Here is a 24434-nt window from a genome sequence, read left to right on the forward strand (position 1 = left end):
CTTTATATACAAATTTTAAAAACAAGGTTGCACTTGTACTAATGCCACTTCCTCACCTTCTATATCTTCTTCAACTCTGTGTAACCGTGTTTCTGCCCCCTCACTAATCCACTGAAAATCCATGTCTAAGGCACCTTGGCTTACTCAACCTCTAGCAGCATTTTACACAGTTGACTCATGAAACATTCTATACTTTTTAAAATAAGAAATACTGTTTCCAAAGAACATGTAATCACATCATGTGGGGTGGCGGTGTTCTGTGGGAAATAATGACCCAGAAAACATAAAAAGGTTATAGCTGTGCATACTGAGAACTGGGTCAATAACCTATATCTGGTAACCAGGGGGTATTAAACGAAGAAAGGGAGTAAGACCCCACCCCAATAAAAGGGTGGCTGAGTGGGAACGCCCGAAGAGATTTAATAATGCTAACGAATAGTTGCAATGTCGGAGCTCATGCATGCAAGTCCTTATTGTAATATCTATCTGGGTGTGGACAGCAAAAGCCTCCATATTAGCTGTGATGATGGCAGTAGCACAGCAGCCTCTCTGGTAAGCACCCGTGAGCGATGGCAGCTGCTGATCAGTTGTTTTGGGGAAAATCATTTTGAAATTACTGAATTACAACTATGAAAACTAACCTTTTCAGTTTCGTACTTGTGGAAAACTACCTTTAGTAAAAGTGTCTTTTTTATTTTTTGGAGACAGGGGTCTTGCTCTGTCACTCAGGCTGGAGTGCAATGGCACAATCACGGCTCACTGCAGCCTTGACTTTCCAAGCTCAAGGCATCCTCCCACCTCAGCCTCCCACGTATTTAGGACTACAGGCATGCGCCATCACGCCCGGCTAATTTTTTCTATTATTTTGTAAAAGACGGGATGGGTCTCGCTATGTTGCCTAGGCTGGTCTTGAACTCCTGGGCTCAGGTGATGCTCTGGCCCTCACCTCCCAAAGTGCTGGGATTACAGGCGTGAGTCACCACACCAGGCAGAAAAAGTGCTTTTTTAGAAATTAAACTATCTAGGTTGGGTGCAGTGGCTCATGTCTGTAAACCCAGCACCTTGGGAGACCGAGGCAAGTGGATCACGGAGGTCAGGAGATAGAGACCATCCTGGCCAACATGGTGAAATCCCATCTCTACTAAAAATACAAAAATTAGCCAGACATGGTGGCAGGCACCTGTAATCCCAGCTACTCGGGAGGCTGAGGCAGGAGAATCGCTTGATCCCGGTAGGCAGAGGTTGCAGTGAGCCAAGATAGCACCACTGCACTCCAGCCTACCTAGGCGATAGAGCGAGACTCTGTTTCAGAAAAAAAAAAAGAAATTAAATTATCTAAACTCCACAAATGAAGTTAATATGAAACAAAATCAGGTTCCAGGATTTGTAAAAAATCCCTAACCAAGGTACCATGTTGTATCTCTCTCCCTTACTCTACCTGACCCCTCCTCAGATAAACAGACTGGCTAAAGATAGTGTATTAAAAGTATTAATGGTTTCATATTTAATTACATGATTATTGCTGACACTGAAATGCATGACTCAGATGACAGAGAGGTATAAAACTTTTCTAACTAATTTTATCACACTAGAAACTTAAAATATATTTGAAATACAAGATACAATACATTAAATATATATATATATATATAAAAAACTTCAAAATAATTACAACATCCTCATTAACTTAACAGAAACATCAATGTTTAAACTACACACTAAGGGCAGGACTTCTGTTGTAACATTTTTTGCTTGCCTATTTCCTCCAATCCTGAAATATCTTCCATACAGTAAGAAAACACACCTGGTTTCTGCCTCTCCGTTTCCCATAATTCCTTCTGACTAGAGCTTTATAATTCTCATTTTTCTTGGTTAAATAGTAATATAAAACACAATCAGGAACACTCTGTAAGAAACAAAACAATTATTTTTGAGGATCCAATGAAATAAAAATTTTTTTTAATTAAATATTACTTTCAAGGAAAATCTCTGGTATTCTCAAAGTACAAATTAAAGAAAAACAACAACATACTTTGCTAGCATTTTAAGGCATATCTAGGCTCTAAAACTATTTACATTATCTACTATTACAACAGACAGTTACAGTTGTTAATCCAAATTATGTGAAAGATGCCAGGAACTATCAGAAACATTCAAATATTTTCTTATTAACAAGTAAATTCCCTTTCTGCTTACATATATGTAAATTTTAAAAATGTCTTTAAATATTTTGTTCAAAAACATTAAAATCAATTTTATATTAAATATGGAATGATTCACAAATTTGCTTGTCATCCTTGTGCAGGGGCCATGCTAATCTCTTCATCGTTCCAATTTTAGTATTATGTGCTGCTGAAGCGAGCACAAGACTCGTATTTTAATAAGAAATTTAATGAGGCTCTAAAAGCATTGTAATCTATGTGTTTTTAGGGAAATAAAAATCAGGTCATCTTTCATTAACCATTTAGTTCTGTGTTCTGTGTTAAGATTTCTGTTATAATTATAATTATCACTATATTAATCACATGAGACTTTTTAAAATCGCAGTCTTTTTAAAATCGGTTCTAGTTAACTACTTATGTGTGTTAGAGCACAAGAATTTCAAAGTAACAAACATCACAAACCTACAAACATTCCCAATGCAAACCATGTCTTACCTTCCTCTCCAAGTACGATGCAATTAGTCCAAAGTTTTTTGGATGCTGGATAAACCTGAGTGAAACGAAAACAAAAACACACTTGCACACAAACATTTCAGCAACTAAAAAAGAAAACTTCGGAAAAGAAATACTATGTATAGGCCGGGCGTGGTGGCTCACGCCTGTAATCCCATCACTTTGGGAGGCCGAAGCAGGTGGATCACTTGAGGTCAGGAGTTCAAGACCAGCCTGACCAACATGGCAGAACCCCATCTCTACTAAAAATACAAAAATTAGCCGGGGATGGTGGCACATGCCTGTAGTCCCACCTACTCGGGAAGCTGAGGCAGGAGAATCGCTTGAACCCAGGAGGCAGAGGTTGCAGTGAGCCGAGATCACAACACTGGACTCCAGCTAAAGCGACAGAGCGAGACTCCGTCTCAAAAAAAACAGAAAAGAAATACTATGTATAGGGCTTTCTAACTGCCAATCTGAGGAACAACTGTAGAATCACTGGAGACTTTTAAAGGGCACAGATTTCTGGGCACCATACACCAGGAAATGATTGGTCTATGGTAATACACAGAAATCTGTACTTTATAAAAGCTCCCCAAAAGTTCAGACAGCACCCAAGTTTGGGAACCACTCTTAACATGACTTCATAACCCCAGTTCTTATCTGTTACCTCTCTTCCCACCTATAAACTTACAGGAAGATCAATATTCTCTACTTTTCACAGTATTGATTCAAACGCCAAAATGGGACCAAGTTTTTGTGAAAACAGTTCAATTTACCAGTAAATGCCAAATATTTTTTACTAACTTATGTAGACGTCTATTAGAGAATAATTTAAAATACAAATTACTTGTCCTTAAAGATCTCCTTTTCATGGTCAGTCCAAACATTCATAAACTGCCTATCTTTATAAACTTTCATAGGGTCCTCCATAAGCCCATTCATGTTAATGAACTTGACTCGTCTTTGTTCTGCATCAAACATCATAGGTGGAATCACAGAGAGCTGCCGCATTTGTTTCTCATTATTCTGGAAAAAAAATACAACTTACTTAGAATAAAACATAAACTAGAAATTTAAGGAGGGCCATGGACCAATGCTCTTAATATACACTAAAAAACCATGTGTGCAGTTTAATAACAACAGCAGTGTATACCACAGCATCTAACATACGATAATTACTCATATGTCTAATAAATATTCACTGTATGAATTACAGAGGCAGAGAATATCCATATCACTTTTTAAATAATCTAATCCTTTGAGAAGAATTATTTTCTTAAACTAAGCTGATACTTAACATAATAAAATTTTAGACCTGGAAGATAAAAAGTAATGTCAAGTTCCTTACGGAGCATTTAATTATCATATTAGTCTCATTTTTAAAAATCTCAACATCATTTTAGAGAACAACTTTTACCGTCATATTAGAGAATAAATAGAAAAAAAACAGGCATCAAAATTTAAGTCAGTGATTTTAAATTACACTCACTTTACTATTAAATGTTTCTTGCTAATTTTACATCATCCTTCCATTGAAAATTTAAGGTTGTTATTCTTAGAAATGAAACTTGTTTCAACTAAAACGTTGTTACACATGTAGAACTTATTTTTCGCAAAGTTTAACTGAGGAAATTTGTAAGTACAAACTTCTATTTAAAAACTTTTACCCAAATTACAAGTATTTACCCAAGTATAAGAAAAGGTATTCCCCTAAAAATTATCCTCATAAAAGTGGATACTGCCTAATAGTCAAGTCCTTACACAGTCTCTAATTTCCTGGGACACTCTCAATCAGTTTGAACATATAGTGTTTAGACTGAAATTACACATTAGATTGAAATTACCTCAATACATAAACTAATTTTAGATGCTTACAGATATTTCCTCATGGAATCAGTCAAAGAGCCAATAAAGAAATTTAGGCCGGGCACGGTGGCTCAAGCCTGTAATCCCAGCACTTTGGGAGGCCGAACGGGCGGATCATGAGGTCAGGAGATCGAGACCATCCTGGCTAACAGGGTGAAACCCCGTCTCTACTAAAAAAAAATACAAAAAACTAGCTGGGCGAGATGGCGGGCGCCTGTAGTCCCAGCTACTCGGGAGGCTGAGGCAGGAGAATGGCGTAAACCCAGGAGGTGGAGCTTGCAGTGAGCTGAGATCCGGCCACTGCACTCCAGCCTGAGTGACAGAGCGAGACTCCGTCTCAAAAAAAAAAAAAAAGAAAAGAAATTTAACAGAGATTTACTTATCATTGTAAAAATAATGGCTACATATTCCAAGGGCTGAATGTCATTTCAATCATATACTTTAGAGGTAATTTTAAAAGCAATATAGAGTAAGTGGTTATGTTTTAAAGCTCTTGAATATACTGCTACAAAACAAATGAAAAATTGCTGGGCACAGTGGCTCACGCTTGTAATCCCAGTACTTTTGGAGGCCAAGGCAGGAGGACTGCTTGAGCCCAGGAGTCCAAGACTAAGCTAGGCAGTATAGTGAGACCCCCATCTCTACAAAATAATTTTTTTTAATTAGCTAAGTGAGAGGCTGGGTGGGTGGCTCACACCTGTAATCCCACCCCTTTGGGAGGCCAAGGCAGGTGGATCACCTGAGGTCAGGAGTTTGAGACCGGCTTGGCCAACATGGTGAAACCCTGTTTCTACTAAATATACAAAAATTAGCTGGGTGTGTTGGCATGCGCTTGTAGTCCCAGCTACTTGGGAGGCTGAGGGAGTAGAATCACTTGAACCTGGGATGCAGAGGTATGCAGTGAGCCACTGCACTCCAGTCTGGCTGACAGAGCAAGACGTTATCTCAAACAAACAAACAAACAAACAAAAAGTTAGCTGGACATAGTGGTGTACCAGTAGTCCCAGCTATTCAGAAGACTGAGGTGGGAGGATCACTTGAGCCCAAGAGGTGGAGGATGCAGCAAGCCATGGTCACACCATTGCACTCCAGCCTGGGTGACAGAGTAAGACCCTATCTCCTATCTCAAAAAAAAAAACAGAGAAAGAGAAAGAGGAAGAGGAAGAGGAAAAAAGAGGAGAGGAGAGGAGGAAAAAGAAAAAGAAAAATCCACTTGTCCTGATATTATGCAATATTATATGCAATATGTATTTAGGGCTTGAGATAAATTAGCAAGGATAACATCATCAATGTATTCCAAAAGAAGTTTATCTCTGGGAATCTGGACACAGTGAAGCTGGTGTGCTCTGGAACACTGATAACTCAAAGGTGTCTCTAGAAATGGCTAAGATCCTGAAATCACATAACAATGCACTGAAAAGCTTGAGTGTGGGATATACCTCTGTGACTAAATATTGTAATTGCCCCTAAAGGGTTATGTATTTCAATGCACCAAAAATCACCTTGGAATCCTCTCTTTGGGAAAAGAGAATATCAGAAATAAGAAAAGAAAGAAAAACCACCTGTAAAAGTCTATTTTGATCAGTGTAAGAACAATCTGAGAAGTAATATGGATCAAGGAACTCTGAGATATAGTTTATATAGTTCTCTACCTCCTCCAGGGCTAGTTTAACTAGAATTCTGAAACATAGTAAGTTATAAGAACATACTATATACTTTTATTTAGTTATGAATGCAAAACAGGGTATCATAATCAAATACTGATAGAACCCTATATCAACACAAAGACAAACTCTGTACAAACAGGCTATTTTTTCACCCTAGAGGAAAACTTACTGCAAGTAATTTTTCATGAGATCAAGCAACTTGATGGTTTAATTCACCACTGTATTCCCAATGCTTAAAGGAAAGTTTGGCACATAATGGGTTATAAATATTTGTTGAAGGAATAGACTTGATTGAATATAGATATGGAAAAGAACACACAGTTCCAGAGTCAGACTGCCTAGGTTGAGTGTCTGGCTCCACTATTTATTAATTTGTGACCTTGGGCAAATTATTTAACTTGCAGCTGGGCTTTAGTTTCCTAACTTGCAAAACAGCCATTAATTATAGCCTCCACTTCACAGAATTTTCATAGTTTAAATAATACATATGAGGTGCTTATCACAATTGGCAATTTTAAGTAGTAACTACCCCTCAAACTCCCCCTCGTCAAAAAACCAGATATAGTTAGTCCACCACAACCTAAACCAAAAATATCCATAGAAAGAGGAGAAAAAAAACTGGCTAGGTTAAGTAGTAGTAAAGGGTAGAGCAGAGGAATTCATGACACTGCTTTTTACTTCTAAATGTGCTAAGCAGTATATAAACAGGAATTTGACTTATCTAAATTATTTCTAAATTATTTAACATTTTAGATTAAATCCACTTTACTCCACTTAATTTTGCAAATCGAGTATTAACTGTATATTTAAGTCTTCAAAAAATATATTTATTTACACTTAACATTTATTTTGAAGTATAAAGCATTGTAAAAAATATCTTTGATCATTACTTAAGTCCACTACTTCAAATAAACAAGACTCTCAGAATTTTGAGATGAGGTTTAAGAAAAGCCATATAGTAACAAACCTGCATGTTGTGCACATGTACCCTAGAACTTAAAGTATAATAAAAAAGAAAAAAAAAAAAGAAAAGCCATATAATAAAATCAAAACTAGCAAAACTCAGTCAATACTAGATGGCTTTTGGAACAATCTTGAGAGTCTGAACACGGCTAAGAAGACTCAATGTTAGAAATGGAAATTTATTCTTATTCTGCATTTATTTTTATTAATATTCAATTAAACATTAGGCACCAGGAACTCAAAGATAGCCTGACCCAAAGGTTTATAATAACTGCACTCATGAAGACAACACTTTAGCTGATCATAAATATTTATTGAACAGAAACACAATAGAAATAAATGTAAACTGATACTAACTAGACATTGAGTTCTGTTTTGGGAAAGTGAGTGGGGAAGCTTCACAAGGGAGGAAATACTGCTTTTGGGTCTGAAGATATATTTGTCAAACGTATACCTTGGTCTCTACTACCTGTGTTATAATTGTATTAATTCTGCTCTTTATACAGGCAAAGGAAATGCTTGAAAAACAAAGTAATGCCACTTGCTACAAAAGAATATCTTCACCTTAAAAATTAGTGAAATTTTTGTTTCATAGATGAAACATTCTTGTTCATAGATGAATCTCTTCCATATATAAACTTAATCTCTATATTCTCATTCACTGGTCCCTTTCACTTCATGTTACCATACTTGTCTGGGACTATATCACCTGCATACAGATGACTCTGATATCTAACCATCCCCAGTTCAACTATATCCCAGGTTCACCTGCTAGACAACACCCTTTGAAGAACATACTGCCATTTGTAAAATACATGCTCCTTTGCCACTTTAGGAAAAGGCACCACCAGCTTAGTCCCCTAACCTAGAAACCAGGGAGCTACATTCTATTCTTCCTCTTTCTCATCTCCCACATCCCATCCATCTTGGCCTGTCCATTCTACCTTTCTATTACACTCTCCTATACATCCCTACAACTGTTGCCCTGACTCAGAACCTTAGTTTTATCCTAACAGCCTTCTCACTTCTCTCCAGGTCTCCTTGCTGCCAAAGCCATCTTTGTAAAATTCCAGTATGATCGTGTGAATGCCTCATTTAAAAACCCTTTAATAGACACCTCAAATCTTTGACACAGTCTAAACTTTAGCACTAAATAAAGTTCCCACATTTACATACAAATAAACCCTTAGCTCCTAGTCTACAGAGCTAAAATGCTTTAATAATTAACGAATTAACTTGAATTAAATTGTCTTACCTCCTGCTCAGAGAGCCCATCAATAATTTCAGAAATCTCATGCTCACTCCTAGCAATGGTGGCTGAAAGACCAGCTCCCCTCTGCCCAACTCTAAACATGAGGGAGAAATTAAAAATATATTTAAAGGCCTTATATAAAGAAGACATATCAATTAAATTATAGATTACTTTTCTGAATGGAACTTTTTAACAAAGTTAAGAGAAGAAATGTAAAATACTATTGAATATATACTTTTAAGTAATGTTTGTGTCACCTATTAACAACAATTTAAATGTTACGATTGAGATTTGAAGGTTACATGTTCAAGTTCAAATGGCAGAACTAGTTAGGGAAAACTTCTAGAAAATCACAGTTACTGATGCCATTTCCATTTCAAATGGCAGTCTTTGTATGTCCTGTAGTAGACTTAAAAAACACATGAAACATTTTTAAAAGGAGAGAAAAAACTCAACCAATATCCCTCACAAAGATTTAATTGTGAGTTAAGGGGCTTCCATACATGACTCTTACATGAAACAATAAAAAAGAAAACTAATGGTTTTAAAATCTTTGTAAAATACCTGTTCGCTAAAAGTAAAACAAATCAGAATCTATCAAAGAATTTAATTGGCCATCAACTGAATATACTTTGAATATGTTGGTAACAAAGGACTAAAGGATATTTAGGTCTGTTCTTGTTCACTATCATTTCCAAAGGATGTAATATTTTTAGGAACTTCAGAATTAATTTCAAAATAATCACATATTTAGATTCGACGGGATAATACAAAAAATTAAATTTACTAAGACACAATGTTTACTGGTTGATAATAAAGTTTTCTTTTCAACATAAAAGTTCTTTTTAACTTTTAAGTTCATGGGTACATGCGCAAGTTTGTTATATAGGTAAACCTGTGTCATGGTGATCTATTGTACAGATTATTTCATCACTCTGCTGTTAAACCTAGTACCCACTAGTTATTTTTCCTGATCCCTCTCCCTCCTTCCATCCTCCACCCTCAACCCTCCGATAGGCCCCAGTATGTGTTGTTCCCCTCTATGTGTCCAAAACATAAAAGTTCGTTATAAACTTTCTTCATGATCAGTTTCAAGAAACAATAAATATTTGAGGAAAAATATCACAGTCATTAAACATCAAACTACTTACCGCTGAAATCTTTCTTGCTGTTCTCTTTGTTTTCGAATTTCTGGAAACTGCTTTTCATAGTATTCCCTTGTTTTGCTTTCTTTAGCTTTCCTCCGAGGATTATTTTCTATTCTGTCCACTTTTTTCTCCCATGCTTCCATGAGCTGATCATAACGCTGGCAGATTTTTTGTTCCTATTAAATATCCGTAGCAAATTAATAATAATTAAACTAAACTCTGATTCTGACAAACCTAATACTTTGAAATAAATGCTACTTCTTAAGGTTAAGTCAGAAGTACATTTGGCTTATGACTCAATTGTGAATGAAAAGCTGAAAGAGGAGAGAGGAAAGGTAGCTCTGTTTGCTACTAAGATCAATACACAGAGCACAGGTTGGCTGGATATTTTAGTTAACATTAAGTCTATGCATATTTATAAACTACTTGACACCTACTAGTAGTAGTAGCTGACCAGTTACTTTTATTTTGCTTAAAACATCATGTTATTGTTGTCCCAAAAAAATGGAAAATTTAAAATACAAACATGTAAATAGTTCACAATCTGACCAATTACCCAAAGGCAACCATATGAACATTTTGTTGTCATCCTTCCAATCTGCGAAACAAAACACGCATGCTTTAACGGTTCTATTGTTGGAGGTTCTGGTTGACTGACATTTTTTGCTATTATAAATAATGTTATATAATAAACATTTTGACAGTATGAAAAAGGCAGAAAATGATTGGTTGCACTTTATCAAAAAAAGAAATCCAGGCTGGGCACATGGCTCACACTTGTAATCCCAGCACTTTGGGAGGCCGAGGCGGGTGGATCACTTGAGGTCAGGAGTTCAAGTCCAGCCTGGCCAATATGGTGAAACCCCATCTCTACTAAAAATACAAAAATTAGCCAGGCATGGTGGCGGGCACCTGTAGTCCCCGCTATTTGGGAGGCTAAGGAAGCAGAATCGCTTGAACCCGGGAGGCGGAGGTTGCAGTGAGCCAGGATCACGCCACTGCACTCCAACCTGGGTGACAGACAAAAAAAAAAAAAAACAACAGAAATCCAGTGAACTACATGAAATTGAGAATTAATGCTTCTAGAGAAGTAATTGAATTATGATACCATTTTCTCAATAGAGAAGAAAAGACAGATGAACCCCCCACTGTGGACAAAGAACTGTCAACATATCTGATGACACATGGATAGAGGAAAGTGAGGAAGGGTTCATGAAAAACTGCTAACATGTTCATCTTAAGAAAGTGGCACTGGAGAAGAGAATATTGTCTTTCTCACATTCCACACCACACCCCACTCCCACTTCTCAATTACTCTTGTATGTCTTCTGTGTCCTTCACCTTTTCTCCATTTCCACTGGTACCCTCATAATCCAGGCCAACACCATCCCTCACCTAGATCAAAACAATAGCTCCCATACATTCTTAATGTTGTAGCCAAATGCAAATTCTTTTTTTTTTTTTTGAGATGGAGTTTCGCTCTTGTTGCCCAGGCTGGAGTGCAATGGCACGATCTCAGCTCACCGCAACCTCTGCCTCCCGGGTTCAAGTTATTCTCCTGCCTCAGCCTCCTGAGTAGCTGGGGTTACAGGCATGCACCACCATACCCAGCTAATTTTGTATTTTTAGTAGAGATGGAGTTTCTCCATGTTGGTCAGGCCAGTCTTGAACTCCCAACCTTAGGTGATCCGCCGGCCTTGGCCTCCCAAAGTGCTGGGATTACAGGCATGAGCTACTGCGCCTGCCCCGCTAAATGCAAATTCTTAAAATGCAAACCCAAACATTATGCAACCTCCAGGACAGTATGCAACCTGGCTCTGGCTTCCCTCAGCAGCCTCATTTCTCACCACACTGCCAGCTCAGTCTACACTCCCTCCGGCTCCCAGACCTTCACTTAAGCCACTCCCTCTGTGTATACAAGTTTGCAGAGAATTGGTTTTCCCCTGAAACTTCCCCTCATAACTCCTATCTGCCTTAGGTGTCCTCCTCAGTCATCCATAGTCCATGACCATGGTGTGATCCAATACTATGACCGACCTGTCTGACTCCCAACACGTTAGGCTCCCCCTAACTACTAAAACCATATGGCTATCTTGCTCACCTTTGCAGAATAATATATGGCACAGAGTACACAGCCAAGTGATATTTAAGCAAATCGGTGAAAATACAAACCTTATAGTGTTTGCATCACCAGTGAACTTATTTAGTGAGTACCAGAATTACAACAAAATTACTTGGAAAGGAAAAAAAAATACATGAACGAATTTCTTACTTGATATTTATATGTTCTTGGCAAAAAAACAATTCAAGACCAGTAATTTAAGGTTGTATGAAGGAACAGACTGGCAAATTAGAACGTTAGATGTTTTCCACCAAATAAAAGCTGCTGACTCTTGAGCTTTACAACTCATTAAACTGTCAGGTCATTAACTTAAGGCACAAAGTTCATTTTTGATGTCGATTTAAAGAGTAGCATTTATTTAATAGACACTTGAGTTTAAATGTAGTAACAGTTTATCTGTAAAATTAGTATAAACATATTATGAAAATAAAATTACTGGCATTGTATTTTCTATAACTTAATTCCCATGTATATAACCACAAAACTTTTGGACTGCAAGTCATATAACAAAATATGGAAAACTATTTGAATTTGAAAAAGCTGAACCCTAGCTGACCCCATTTCTAATAAAAGAAAGAATAGTAATATCTAATCAGCACGACTGCAACTTACCCACAACTGTTTGAGGCTTAAGAAACTAAAGTATCTTTCATATTCTTTTAAACTACTCACCATTTTATTTTGACTAAATGAAAATGTGCTAGATAGATGACCAATGAAATTAATTTGATAATATTAAATATAAACTATGGTATCAAAATGTTACTACAATTAGATTTAAGTCATATATATATATATATGATTACTTTCTAAATCAGCACTTATCCTCAAATGAAGTCAAGGACCAATCTTATTAATAGTAGGAAAGTGAATGCCTAAATGAGCATGAATGGGAAAGCTGTACAAATTTCAGTTAACAAGGATAGGACCTCACCCTTTGTTTTCTTGCATGATTTCTTCTTTTAAAAAATAAAATGAGTTTTTTCCTCATCACCTGGTTTCTAGAAGAGAAAAATATGGTTGCATGACATTTAGAAAAAGCACAATTTAATAATGCACTCACTTTTTTTCCAGAGACACTGGAAAATAGGCAAAGATCACTTAAGAATTTATGATGTAAACAAAGTTAATCCTAATTTTTTCACCCTGCAAAATAAGACTTTATAATTTTTGCAAAAATGAGAACTGACTAAAGTTCCTCCCATTCTACAGTAAGACTTTATACAAAATGGTTAACTTTCAATTAGCACATCCAATTATAAGATAAATATTTTCAAATTAAAATTACAGTTACTTATCCTTCTTAACAACTCTGGTGACATAAACATCTTACTCTTTGAGGAAGGGAGGGAGAAGAGAAGGAAATGCTTTTACAGTTACCTCCCTACATCAGGTGCTAACCTCCCTTCTACGAGGAGAATGTATACCAACATATGTAGAGATAGGAGACTTCTGCTTTAAACAGAAGATTTTCTTCAGTCACAGAACGACACAATCCACTCTAAGAAGTAACGGAGGGCGATGTGACAAAACAGGAAGATTTCTAACATATCTTAATCACTTTTTAAATTGGAAGCACTGTGACCTTCAAAAACAATGACATGCAGGTTCAAATATAAATATTTATACCCCACCTATTTCCAGAAAGGATTTCAAGCTGATTATTCAAATACAAATACAAAGCCAAGGCAAGTAGAAGTAATTTTTTGGATTATCTGCCACTCAGGACTAACATTGACACTGGCTCCACTCAAATAAGCATGGACAATCAGGAGCTGGCTATATGAAAAAGTAGCCAAGAGATGAAAAGAATTATTAAAATGTACATTTGCTATTTCATACAAAGCAAATGACGGTGATGAAAGAATAGCTACTGAATGACTCATACAGATGCATGCAGCTGAGGAAATATTTCAAAAGGTGTCATACAGGGAAGCATTACTATATACTCAATTTGCTCTAATTATAATTATATGTTACTCAAAAGCAAATGACAATGAACAAATACAATCTTAAATGTTTCCTAGGAATTTAAATGAAGTCAGCCAGTCAGTAATCCATCTCAGGATAGTGTGCTGAGCACTAAATAGGCAATGTAGATGACATGAAATAAATCGGACAGGGCTGCTCTCCAGACTGTATCAGGAGAAACAGGACAACACCACAAACATAACACCGAGGCTTTGTGGGGGAAAAAAAAAAGTCATTAAGTAGCCAACTAGATCTTATCTGCTCTTCTACTCTTTAAAAATGTTAAAACAGCTAAGCAGTTCCAAAACAAGGTATATTATATGTGAGTTTTGACTAACTTACTTCTAAGGGTTCTCAAGATCATAATAGCATCTCACAGAAAAATTCACAAATACATAAATTTTATTATGAACCACTTACTTAACAAAAGTTAAAATTATTCAAATTCAATTGTTTTCATGCATACTACCATGCAAATCATATTTGCCACCAGTTCTGCAAAGTAGTCAATAATTGCACATACTCTCAGTTAAGAAATTTTTAAAAAGAAAAAAGTATATATATATATATATATATATAAAATAGCAATGTGCTCATTAGTAACCACACTAGTAAATAATTATAATGTTCTGGTTATACTTAATAAAACATATAAAGTAGAAATATCACATTTTTGTCACAAACTAAGAATAAAGCACCTAAAACTCTCTTAAAGTATAATTAAAAAAAAAAAAAAAAAGATACCTATCTAGCTTCCTCTCTTACTTCAATCAGATCAAGAAATTAAGATTTTCTTTTCACTTATTTTCTTATTCCAAAATCTGCATCCATAAAGGCCTGGTACTAGGATGAGCAAGGCTAAACAAACTACATTCTGGAGCAGCCTCCTCACCCACGAGGTGACTGAGCGCTTCCAAGGCACCAGGACATTAAATGGCAGAAGGGTCTACAAATACCGTCATTAGCAAGAGTCATGGAAGGGATTTCCCTAGAATAGGATTTTGAATAATGATAAAATGATCCGTGGCACTTCTACTTTGCAATGGCAGATGTGGCTTGGTGGGGGACGGTGTCATCACTAGTCTTAAATGAAAAAGCTTCATTATCTTACTTCATCATGCGCCTTGCAGGTACTCCACTGAAAAAAAGACAAAACAGGAGGCAAAAAATTCAAGCCTCAAGGTAAGCCATTTCAATGTTAAGTATCCACCTTTTTTACTAGCAGATTATAAAACCAGCTAGTTTTATGCAATAATTTATTTCATTTTTTGGCCTCGGAAACTCAAAGCTGTTACCCCAACCCCCAAGAAGCCAGAGGAAGATAACATATAGTAAAACGACAGCAAATTACACAAATCTAAAACATACCTACACTATATTATAATAATGTCAGCAGATAACAAAAATGATCTCTTTATAGAATATATGGTCTTTAATTGAAGAACTCCAAAGATGATCAATACTTACGTCTTGATGTTCTCATGGTACACCTTGGTATCTGATGGCTGGTTATAGAGTGGCTATAAAAGAAATCAAATATTTATATATAAAATGTTGTACATATATCTATGAAGAGACAAAGAAACATAATTTTAATGTAAGCACAGGTAAAGTACTAATGGATCTACACAATAACATGCCCTACCAAAACCTCCAAACTTCTATTTTTTTTATTTACTTATTTTTTTAAATTATACTTTAAGTTCTAGGGTACACGCGCACAACGTGCAGGTTTGTTACATACGTATACATGTGCTGTGTTGGTTTGCTGTACCAATTAACTTGTCATTTACATTAGGTATTTCTCCTAATGCTATCCCTCCCCCATCCCCCACCCCACGACAGGCCCCAGTGTGTGATGTTTCCAACCCTGTGTCCAAGTGTTCTCATTGTTCAATTCCCACCTATGAGTGAGAACATACGGTGTTTGGTTTTCTGTCCTTGTGATAGTTTGCTCAGAATGATGGTTTCCAGCTTCCTCCATGTCCCTACAAAGGACATGAACTCATCCTTTTTTATGGCTGCATAGCATTCCATGGTGTATATGGGCCACATTTTCTTAATCCAGTCTATCATTGATGGACTTCTGGGTTGGTTCCAAGTCTTTGCTATTGTGAATAGTGCCGCAACAAACATACATGTGCATGTGTCTTTATAGTAGCATGATTTATAATCCTTTGGGTATATACCCAGTAATGGGATCGCTGGGTCAAATGGTATTTCTAGTTCCAGATCCTCGAGGAATTGCCACACTGTCTTCCACAATGGCTGAACTAGTTTACACTCCCACCAACAGTGTAAAAGTGTTCCTATTAGTCCACATCCTCTCCAGCACCAGTTGTTTCCTGACTTTTTAATGATCACCATTCTAACTAGTATGAGATGGTACCTCATTGTGGCAAAACCTCCTAACTTTTAGATTCCCTGAATAACTGTTAATCCCATCTCCTGTCACTCCCACAATACAGTTTATAAATCCATTGTTTCCCATAATAAGTATATTTATGCACATTTTTAATTTCAAAGTATTAATATTCCCTAATACTCAGGAGTATTAACTATTGTCACTATTTTAACAGTAACATTCAAAGAGTTTTCTAATTCTGTTCTTAATTATCATTCTACCTGGAAGGATTAAATAGCTGCTCAAGCAAAAACAAGCCCAGGATGATGCTTCTGCAAAGGTCTGCAAAGGTAACCAAGTTCACTCATCATTACTTTAAACTTCATCTCAAACTCTGCTCAGCTACATCTCTCTTATCCCAAAATAAACGGATCATATTCCATCTTATCCCAAGAAAAACTACCAAAAAAAAAAAAAAAAAAAAATCACTGCAAATGAAAAAAGTAATTTCTTACTTACCAGTTCAACTTTTGGGCCAAGACCTTCAAAAATTTTATGAGCTTCTTCTGCTTTTTTCTAGAGATAAAGACATTGTTGTATCATATAATTAAAAATTACATTATCTAAGTGCAAAATCATTATTTAAAAATATTTATCTAAGACTAATCGACAGATGAACTTATCCTTATTTCCAAATATCCTTCTTCTATATGATAGGCTGAAATATGTTCCAATTATTTTTGATTTTTTCTTAATTTGTAGTTACAATGATAAAAAAAAAAACTCTGAAATTGTATTTTCATAGCTTTCCTCACCAAATTCAGTCAAAACTTAACATTTGTATTGAAAGCAATGCCTGAAGAATTGACAAGTTTTTAAAAAGCAAATAATTATATTAAAAATCTGGAGAGAGGGAATGAAAATTCACTATTAGAAATAAATCCCCCAAACATTCTACATACTTTAACTCATATTATCTCTAACAGAAACTTTTTAAAGCAATAAAATACCATAAAATGGCCACTCTTTACTGTGGTAAGCCACACTGATCTCTTTGAAGAAAAGCTGTTAATGAGCTAATTTTCTAGTTACAAGGAATCCTTAGTAATAGCTGAACAACAAAGAAAACCGCTAATTTGAATTATTCAAAGTGCTCAGTAGTTAAAAAATGCTGAATTATATGTCTTTGTAACATGCTATTTCCCCCCCCCCCCCCCCCCCTTTTTTTTTGAGACAGGGTCTCACTCTGTCACCCAGGCTGGAACACAATAGCACCATCATAGCTCACTGCAGCCTCAACTTCCTGGACTCAAATAATGTCCCCAACTCAGCCTCCAAAAGCTCTTCCATTACAGGTGTGAACCACAGCACCCAGTTGCTATTTTTTTTTTTTTTTTTTTTTTTGAGATGGAGTCTCGCTCTGTCGCCCAGGTTAGAGTGCAGTGAAGCGATCTCGGCTCACTGCCAGCTCCACCTCCTGGGTTCACGCCATTCTCCTGCCTCAGCCTCCCGAGTAGCTGGGACTACAGGCGCCCACCACCACGCCCGGCTAATTTTTTGTATTTTTAGTAGAGATGGGGTTTCACCGTGTTAGCCAGGATGGTCTCGATCTCTTGACCTTGTGATCCATCCGCCTCGGCCTCCCAAAGTGCTGGGATTACAGGCGTGAGCCACCGTGCCCGGCCCCAGTTGCTATTTTCAAAAGTAAAATAATCTAGACCAAAGTGTTAACTAGCAGAAATCTTCCCTTGCTAAGATTAATCAATCAATATTTTGGCAACAAAAATTTTAACTTAAGACCCTCATATGTTCGTATTAGAATTTGTATTCTAAGTCTACAGACATAAGTAAATAACTCTTCAAACATATGTTCGGTATGTTCTATGTGCCAAGCACTCGCTAGACACTAAGAAAATAATGAATAAGATAAGCCTTCCCACCATAGGAAGATGAGGAGTCTTGAAAGTTTTCCTAGAGAAAATGATACTTGAACTGGGGCTTGAGGTAAGAGTGTGCTCGGCAGAAAAGACAAAACACGGGGCCACGTGACAGCAGGGGCAACAAAGTGGGGTAAATACATTACTAACAAGAGAACATCCAAAACCTCCTCTGGTGGAATATTACTAAGAAAAGAGTATGGGGAAAGGGCCAGACAGGTAAGCATGTAAACATCAATAAAAGATTGGGCTATTCTGTATAAAGTGGGAAATCATCAAAAGGTTCTATTTGGAGAATCGTTAAATGGGAGAAAATATGAAGGATGGGTTAGCAAGAAAAGACCGAGGCCGGGCGCGGTGGCTCAAGCCTGTAATCCCAGCACTTTGGGAGGCCAAGATGGGCGGATCACAAGGTCAGGAGATCAAGACCATCCTGGCTAACACGGTGAAACCCCGTCTCTACTAAAAAATACGAAAAACTAGCCGGGCGAGGTGGCGGGCGCCTGTAGTCCCAGCTACTCGGGAGGCTGAGGCAGGAGAATAGCGTGAACCCGGGAGGCGGAGCTTGCAGTGAGCCCAGATCGCGCCACTGCACTCCAGCCTGGGTGACAAAGTGAGACTCCGTCTCAAAAAAAAAAAAAAAAAACACTGAAGAGTGAGACTCAATAACTATGTGGGAGATGAAGGCTCAAATTAAGCTAATGATAAAGGTAGAGGAAAGAAGCGCAAGACCAGACCAATATATAGGAGGTGGGACTAACACTCTTCATTGATTACCTCAACATACATGAAGAGGCAAAGAGAGAAAACTGGATAATTCCTAGGATGCTGGCCTAGATGACCAGAGGTGCTGGCACAGAATATACTTCCTACCATCACCCTTTTCTTTCTTCTGATGTCACATTCTCTTGTAAATCAACCCATCAAAATATAAACAAGGCAGGTTGCGGTGGCTCATGCCTGTAATACCAACACTTTGGGAGGCTGAGGCAGGTGGATCACTTGAGGTCAGGAGTTCAAGACCAGCCTAAAAATATGGCGAAACCCGGTCTCTACTAAAAATGCAAAAATTAGCCAGGCAAGGTGGCATGTGCCTATAATCCCAGCTACCTGGGAGGCTGAGGCGGGAGAATCACTTGAAACCGGGAGGCAGAGGTTTCAGTGAGCCAAGATCGTGCCACTGCACTCCAGCCTGGGCAACAGAACAAGGCTCCGCCTCAAAAAAAAAAAAAAATTTTTTTATACACACACACACACACACACACACACACGATATTCTGCAAATTTCTCTAGTAGAGCCCAATAATCACCTTTCTATATGTATTATTCTTCTGAAATTAGTATATTTACAAATATTTTTGGAACTTACAACTGATAGGGTAATATCAAATAGAACTGTTAAAAATAGTCTGTTTAGAGACTAAACAAACTTAGACTGAAATTTAACTATGATGCAAGTCGACTTTTCTCAGGAAGTTAACTTTAAAATTAACACTTTGGGGCAGTTTTTTTCCTCCCACTAACTTTCTAAATAAAAGAAACGGTCCCTCGATCTCTTAAGCTACACTTGGCTTAATTCCAACTAGTGTAGACCGATGTCACACAATGAATAAGAGGGAGGTGTACTTCTGTAATCACCCCTTTCCTCCTTGCCTATGGCGCTGAAACAGATATGCTCATTCATTAAAAAATGCTAAAGAGACAGGGAGGGCCTTTCAAAGGGAGCATATTGGGGCAGAAAAAGCCTTGGGGAGTACATATGAGAAAGACTGGGTTCTAGGCACACTGTGCTCTCCTCCTTCCCTCCGGGAGCTCCCTGTTACAATTGTGAAACTGCACAGGTACATTTATAAAACATACATAAAAAAGAGATGAGACCAGGCATGGGGGCTCACATGTGTAATCTCAGTACTTTGGGAGACTGAGGCAGGAGGATCATTTGAAGCCAGGAGTTCAAGACCTAGTGAGACCCTGTCTGTTAAGGAATAAAAGAGGCCGGGTGCAGTGGCTGACGTCTGTAATCCCAACACTTTGGGAGGCCGAGATGGGTAGATGACTTGAGCCCAGGAGTTCAAGACCAGCCTGGCCAACATGGCGAAACCCCGTCTCTACTAAAAATACAAAAATTAGCTGAGTGTGGTGGTTCACACCTGTAATCCCAATTACTTGGGAGGCTGACACAGGACAATTGCTTGAACCTGGGAGGCAGAGGTTGCAGTGAGCCGAGATTGCGCCACAGCACTCCAGCCTTGGGGACAAAGCAAAATTCTGTCTCAAAAAAAAAAAAAAAAAAAAGACGAAGAAAAGAAAAGAAAAGAAGGAAAGGAAAGGAGAGGGAGGAGAAGAGGGAGAGGGAGAATAGGAGAGGGTGGAGAAGAAAAATAAAAGAAAAAAAGGGAAAGAAAGATGACTTCTATAGTTGCTGTGGGTTAGAAAAAATCTTCACTGTAGGAAGGCAAGTCTAATACTAAAACAGATTTCAGATTTGGTTTTCTTCATAGAATGAACAACAAACCAAATATGGACATGTTAAAACAGAAAGAAGAGGTGTAAAAGTAGTCTTCAAGTTTTGCTAATGTGCACCAAGAAACACTATACTAATAAAAACATCTGTATATAAAAATTAAACACAAATTAAATTCTCTATTAGATCAGATCTTGTTCAATAGTATTCAGTCCTCAAATCTCAGTGAGGCAACCACAGAATTGACTAATATTGTGAGAAAAGGCTCATTAATAAATTAGATCCATTAATAATTATTACCAAATCCAATGTATTTGAAAAATAATTCATACTAAAAAAAGTTATAAAACTTAAAAAAAAAAAAAAACTATCAAATCTCCATTGGTATCCCCACTAATGCCTATTTACTTTATCCCTGAGGTCACAGTCACAAACTGGCTATGGAGCCCATGAGCCCACAAAAGTGTTTTGCAGCTATGCAGAGGACTTTTTTTTTGAAACAAATCAGAGATTTCACATAAAACCCCTATTTTGGGCTTTTCTTAAACAAGGGAGCAACTGTATATCCTGGGCCACAGCCCCCATCTTAGGCATGGTCACCTCCTTCCCTTTCTTTACTGGATTTATCTTCATGTAGACTGTTGTGGCCATACAATAAATTGGACAAATGTTGAACCCAGCCAAGAAAATAATGTTAATTGCCCGTATTTTTACCTGCCCATAACACTTACCATTACCATAAGTGTATTTCTGATGACTCTCAGTAATCTACTTGATACATGTATATCTAAATCCAAGATCATTCCTATAAATGTTTGTTTATTTCTTTAGCTTTTAAGTTCAGGAGTACATGTGCATAAATATTTATTAATTCACAATTGCTTTACTTAAGGTCAATTTCCTTTAGGCTGTGGACTACTATAAAGTTACAGACTGTATGTGTAAGATACACTGACAGATGAATCCACTCACTACAAATCAAATAAATCAAAACAACAATCCCAAATTTTACCTGATGATCACACCTTTAGCTAAAAAGCCTATTCTATCCCACAGTATAGAGCATATTATCATCTTTTGCACTGAGGACTTCTGGAAGCCCACTGTTAAACAGACACTTTCTTCATGTTGAGGTAAAATCAGTTTCCCTCTAACAGCTAGTTCCTGGGCTATATTCTGGCCAAAACTAATTTTGATATTACAAAAATGATTCATAGAATTCATGGCTGGCTTTTCTGAATCCATGAACATTTTTAATTAAGAGTATGAAAGTAAACCTAAAAAAGCAAAGTCTACCTAAAGGTCAAAATCTACCTTGAACTGGTTTTTTTTTTTTTTTTTGAGACCTGAGTTTTGGTCTGTTGTCCAAACAGACCCAAACAGCTGGGATGAAGTGGCTCAATCTCAGCTCACTACAACCGCTACCTCCTGGGCGCAACCGATTCTCCCGCCGCAGCCTCTAGAGTAGCTGGGACTACAGACATGCACCATCACACTTGGCTAATTTTTGTATTTTTAGTAGACACGGGGTTTCTCCATGTTGGCCAGGCTGGTCTCGAACTCCTGACCTCAAGTGAGCCACCATGCCCTGCCTTGAACTTTTTAACTGAAGTTCAAACCACAGCCCAACTACATTGGACTGTGAACTAATGCTGATAAGAAAGCTCATTTCCACATACAATGACCTATCTTTACTAAAATGTTATCAGTAGTCAGCATTAAACATCATTTATTATATGAAAAATTGCAGAATGGTTGTTTTGTATTATGTGCTATCAAACTTCCTTGCCAGTATTCATACAATAGTAGACTCAGCTGACAAAATTTTACTGATTAAATATTTATATAATGTATAATGTAAAATGAAATATTACATAATTTAAAGCACAACTGTAAACTTTCTTTCAATTGATAAGGAAAAAAACACCAAGCTTCAGTCAGCCAAAGTTATGAACATTCAAAATTATAAAAGAAATCAGGTTTTAATAAAATTAAAATTATACCAGCATACATTCAAAACTGAAAAGGGCAGAGTCAAGTGGGTTTAAAGGCCTGTGCTGCCAGAGATGGTATGAGCTTACCCGATTCTCATCATAAATAATTTGGACAATACTGCGGTGTTTCTGCTCCACAGGAGGAGGGGACACGGGCTTCTCAGGCTCAGGAGGTTTAGCTGCTTCTTCTTCAAGCTGTTGCTGAGAGATCCAGAAAGAAAGAGTCAAGTATATGCTGCACACCACACCCAGCAGTGATAAACCGCTGGAGATAACACAGGCTACTAAGCTTTGCTTGTAGATTCTGTAGGGTAACCAATTAATCCACAAAGGTCTCATGGACCAAGAGCTCAAAGAAAATTAACCAGATTTATTTCATAATCAAACAACACAAATTTTCATAAGACACAGAGTTAAAAAAAATAAATAAATAAGAGGAAGCATCCTTTAAGATTTTAATTCTGACAAACTTAAAGCAAAATAATAAGAGAAATTAAATTTAATGAAGGTACTCTACATACCTCTATCACAATGACCTCTGACAGCACTGAAAAAACACTCTTATATGTTATAGATACACAGTATACATTAATATTTGCTGTGCAGAATATGGTAGAAAGGAGTTCAAGGGTTAATCCTTAACTCAGCATGGCACCATGCCACCCTCAACACCCAACCTTCACGTGTTACAGTGCTCCAGTCAAAGGGCAATCAACAAAACTACAAAAATATAGACTGTTGGTGTGCGCAAGTATAAAGAAAAAGCTAACTGTATTAGCGTGCCTGAGTTTGAGCCTCAGGGTCACCCTTTATAGGTGGTGTGATCCTAGGAAACTTTCTGGGTGCTTAGGTCAATCTTTTTTTTTTTTTTTTTGAGATGGAGTCTTGCTCTGTCACCAAGTCTGGAGTGCAATGGTGCTCACTGCAACCTCCGCCTCCAGGGTTCAAGCCTGGTCCTGCCTCAGTCTCCTGAGTAGCTGGGATTACAGGCACCCAACACCATGCCCGGCTAATTTTTGTATTTTTTTTTTAGTAGAGATGGGGTTTCACCATGTTGGTCAGCCTGGTCTCGAACTCCTGACCTCAGGTGATCCACCCACCTTGGCCTCCCAAAGTGGTGGGATTACCCGTGTGAGCCACCATGCCTGGCTCCCTTAAGTCAATATTAAGCAAACACCTAAACTACTCATAAATAAAGTAGGGATAATAATACTACCTATCATACAGTTTTTTGAAAAGACTAAATGACTTAACATATATATAAAGCACATTACAACTATAAATTGTAAATATTATCCAGTATTACCAGTGAAGCAAGCAGGGACTTGTCTGCTTTGTCTACTGCTTTTTTTCAACACCTAAACCAGTGCCTGATACCTAGTTAATGCTTTAAAAATATCCACATGAATAAATGTAGCATAAGTTCACTGTCTAACATGATAAAAGAAAAATTAGGTAAAGATAAATAAAGGTTAAGTCTAGTATAGCCTATAGGAAAAAATGATCTACACTACTAAATAAGACTGACAGGCTGGGTGCAATGGCTCACATCTGTAATCCCAGCACTTTGGGAGAACAACAAGGTGGATCACTTGAGCCCAGGAGTTCAAGACCAGCCTGGCCAACATGGTGAAATTCCATCTCTACTAAAGATACAAAAAATTAGCTCAGCGTGGTGGCGCACACCTGTAACCCCACCTACTCAGAAGGCCGAGGCAGAAGAATCGCTTGAACCCAGGAGGTGGAGGTTGCAGTAAGCCAAGATCACACCATTGTACTCCAGCCTGGGTGACAAGGGGAGACTCCATCTCAAAAAAATAAAATAAATAAGGGTGATAGTCAAAGCTCCCAGTACTCTAAATCAGACCATGCCCAAATGAAAGCATAAAAATACACCAAGAGGGAGTTTCTGAATCTATTCTGGCTCAGAAGGTGCCTGATTTGAAAAAAATTTTTTTTAAATAATAATAAATAACCACCAAGAGAGTGTAAACTGTATGGAACACTTCCACTTTTTGGAATTATAAGTACTCTTGCAGTCTGTTATCT

The 24434-nt window shown here is 37.4% G+C and overlaps 1 protein-coding gene and 1 non-coding gene across 3 annotated transcripts in view; both read right to left on the reverse strand.

Moving 5' to 3' along the window:
* Positions 1 to 24434, reverse strand: part of NCOR1 (nuclear receptor corepressor 1) — a 189511-nt gene that overhangs the window by 107913 nt on the left and 57164 nt on the right. The window contains exons 6-15 of one of the 2 annotated variants that reach the window (XM_025363073.1): positions 22473 to 22586; positions 16510 to 16566; positions 15114 to 15166; positions 14758 to 14784; positions 12610 to 12676; positions 9557 to 9729; positions 8409 to 8499; positions 3505 to 3683; positions 2658 to 2712; positions 1805 to 1906 (exon numbers count right to left, since the gene is read on the reverse strand). In XM_025363073.1, coding sequence (XP_025218858.1) covers positions 1805 to 1906; positions 2658 to 2712; positions 3505 to 3683; positions 8409 to 8499; positions 9557 to 9729; positions 12610 to 12676; positions 14758 to 14784; positions 15114 to 15166; positions 16510 to 16566; positions 22473 to 22586 — 918 coding nt within the window. The remainder of the gene's footprint in view (positions 1 to 1804; positions 1907 to 2657; positions 2713 to 3504; positions 3684 to 8408; positions 8500 to 9556; positions 9730 to 12609; positions 12677 to 14757; positions 14785 to 15113; positions 15167 to 16509; positions 16567 to 22472; positions 22587 to 24434) is intronic. The other variant, XM_025363074.1, reaches the window with a different exon arrangement.
* LOC112610556 lies at positions 2261 to 2365 on the reverse strand. The gene has a single exon (XR_003116432.1). It is a non-coding gene; the product is annotated as a U6 spliceosomal RNA (small nuclear RNA).

The sequence above is a fragment of the Theropithecus gelada genome, chromosome 16 (assembly GCF_003255815.1).
Source record: "Theropithecus gelada isolate Dixy chromosome 16, Tgel_1.0, whole genome shotgun sequence".
Lineage (NCBI taxonomy): Eukaryota > Metazoa > Chordata > Mammalia > Primates > Cercopithecidae > Theropithecus > Theropithecus gelada.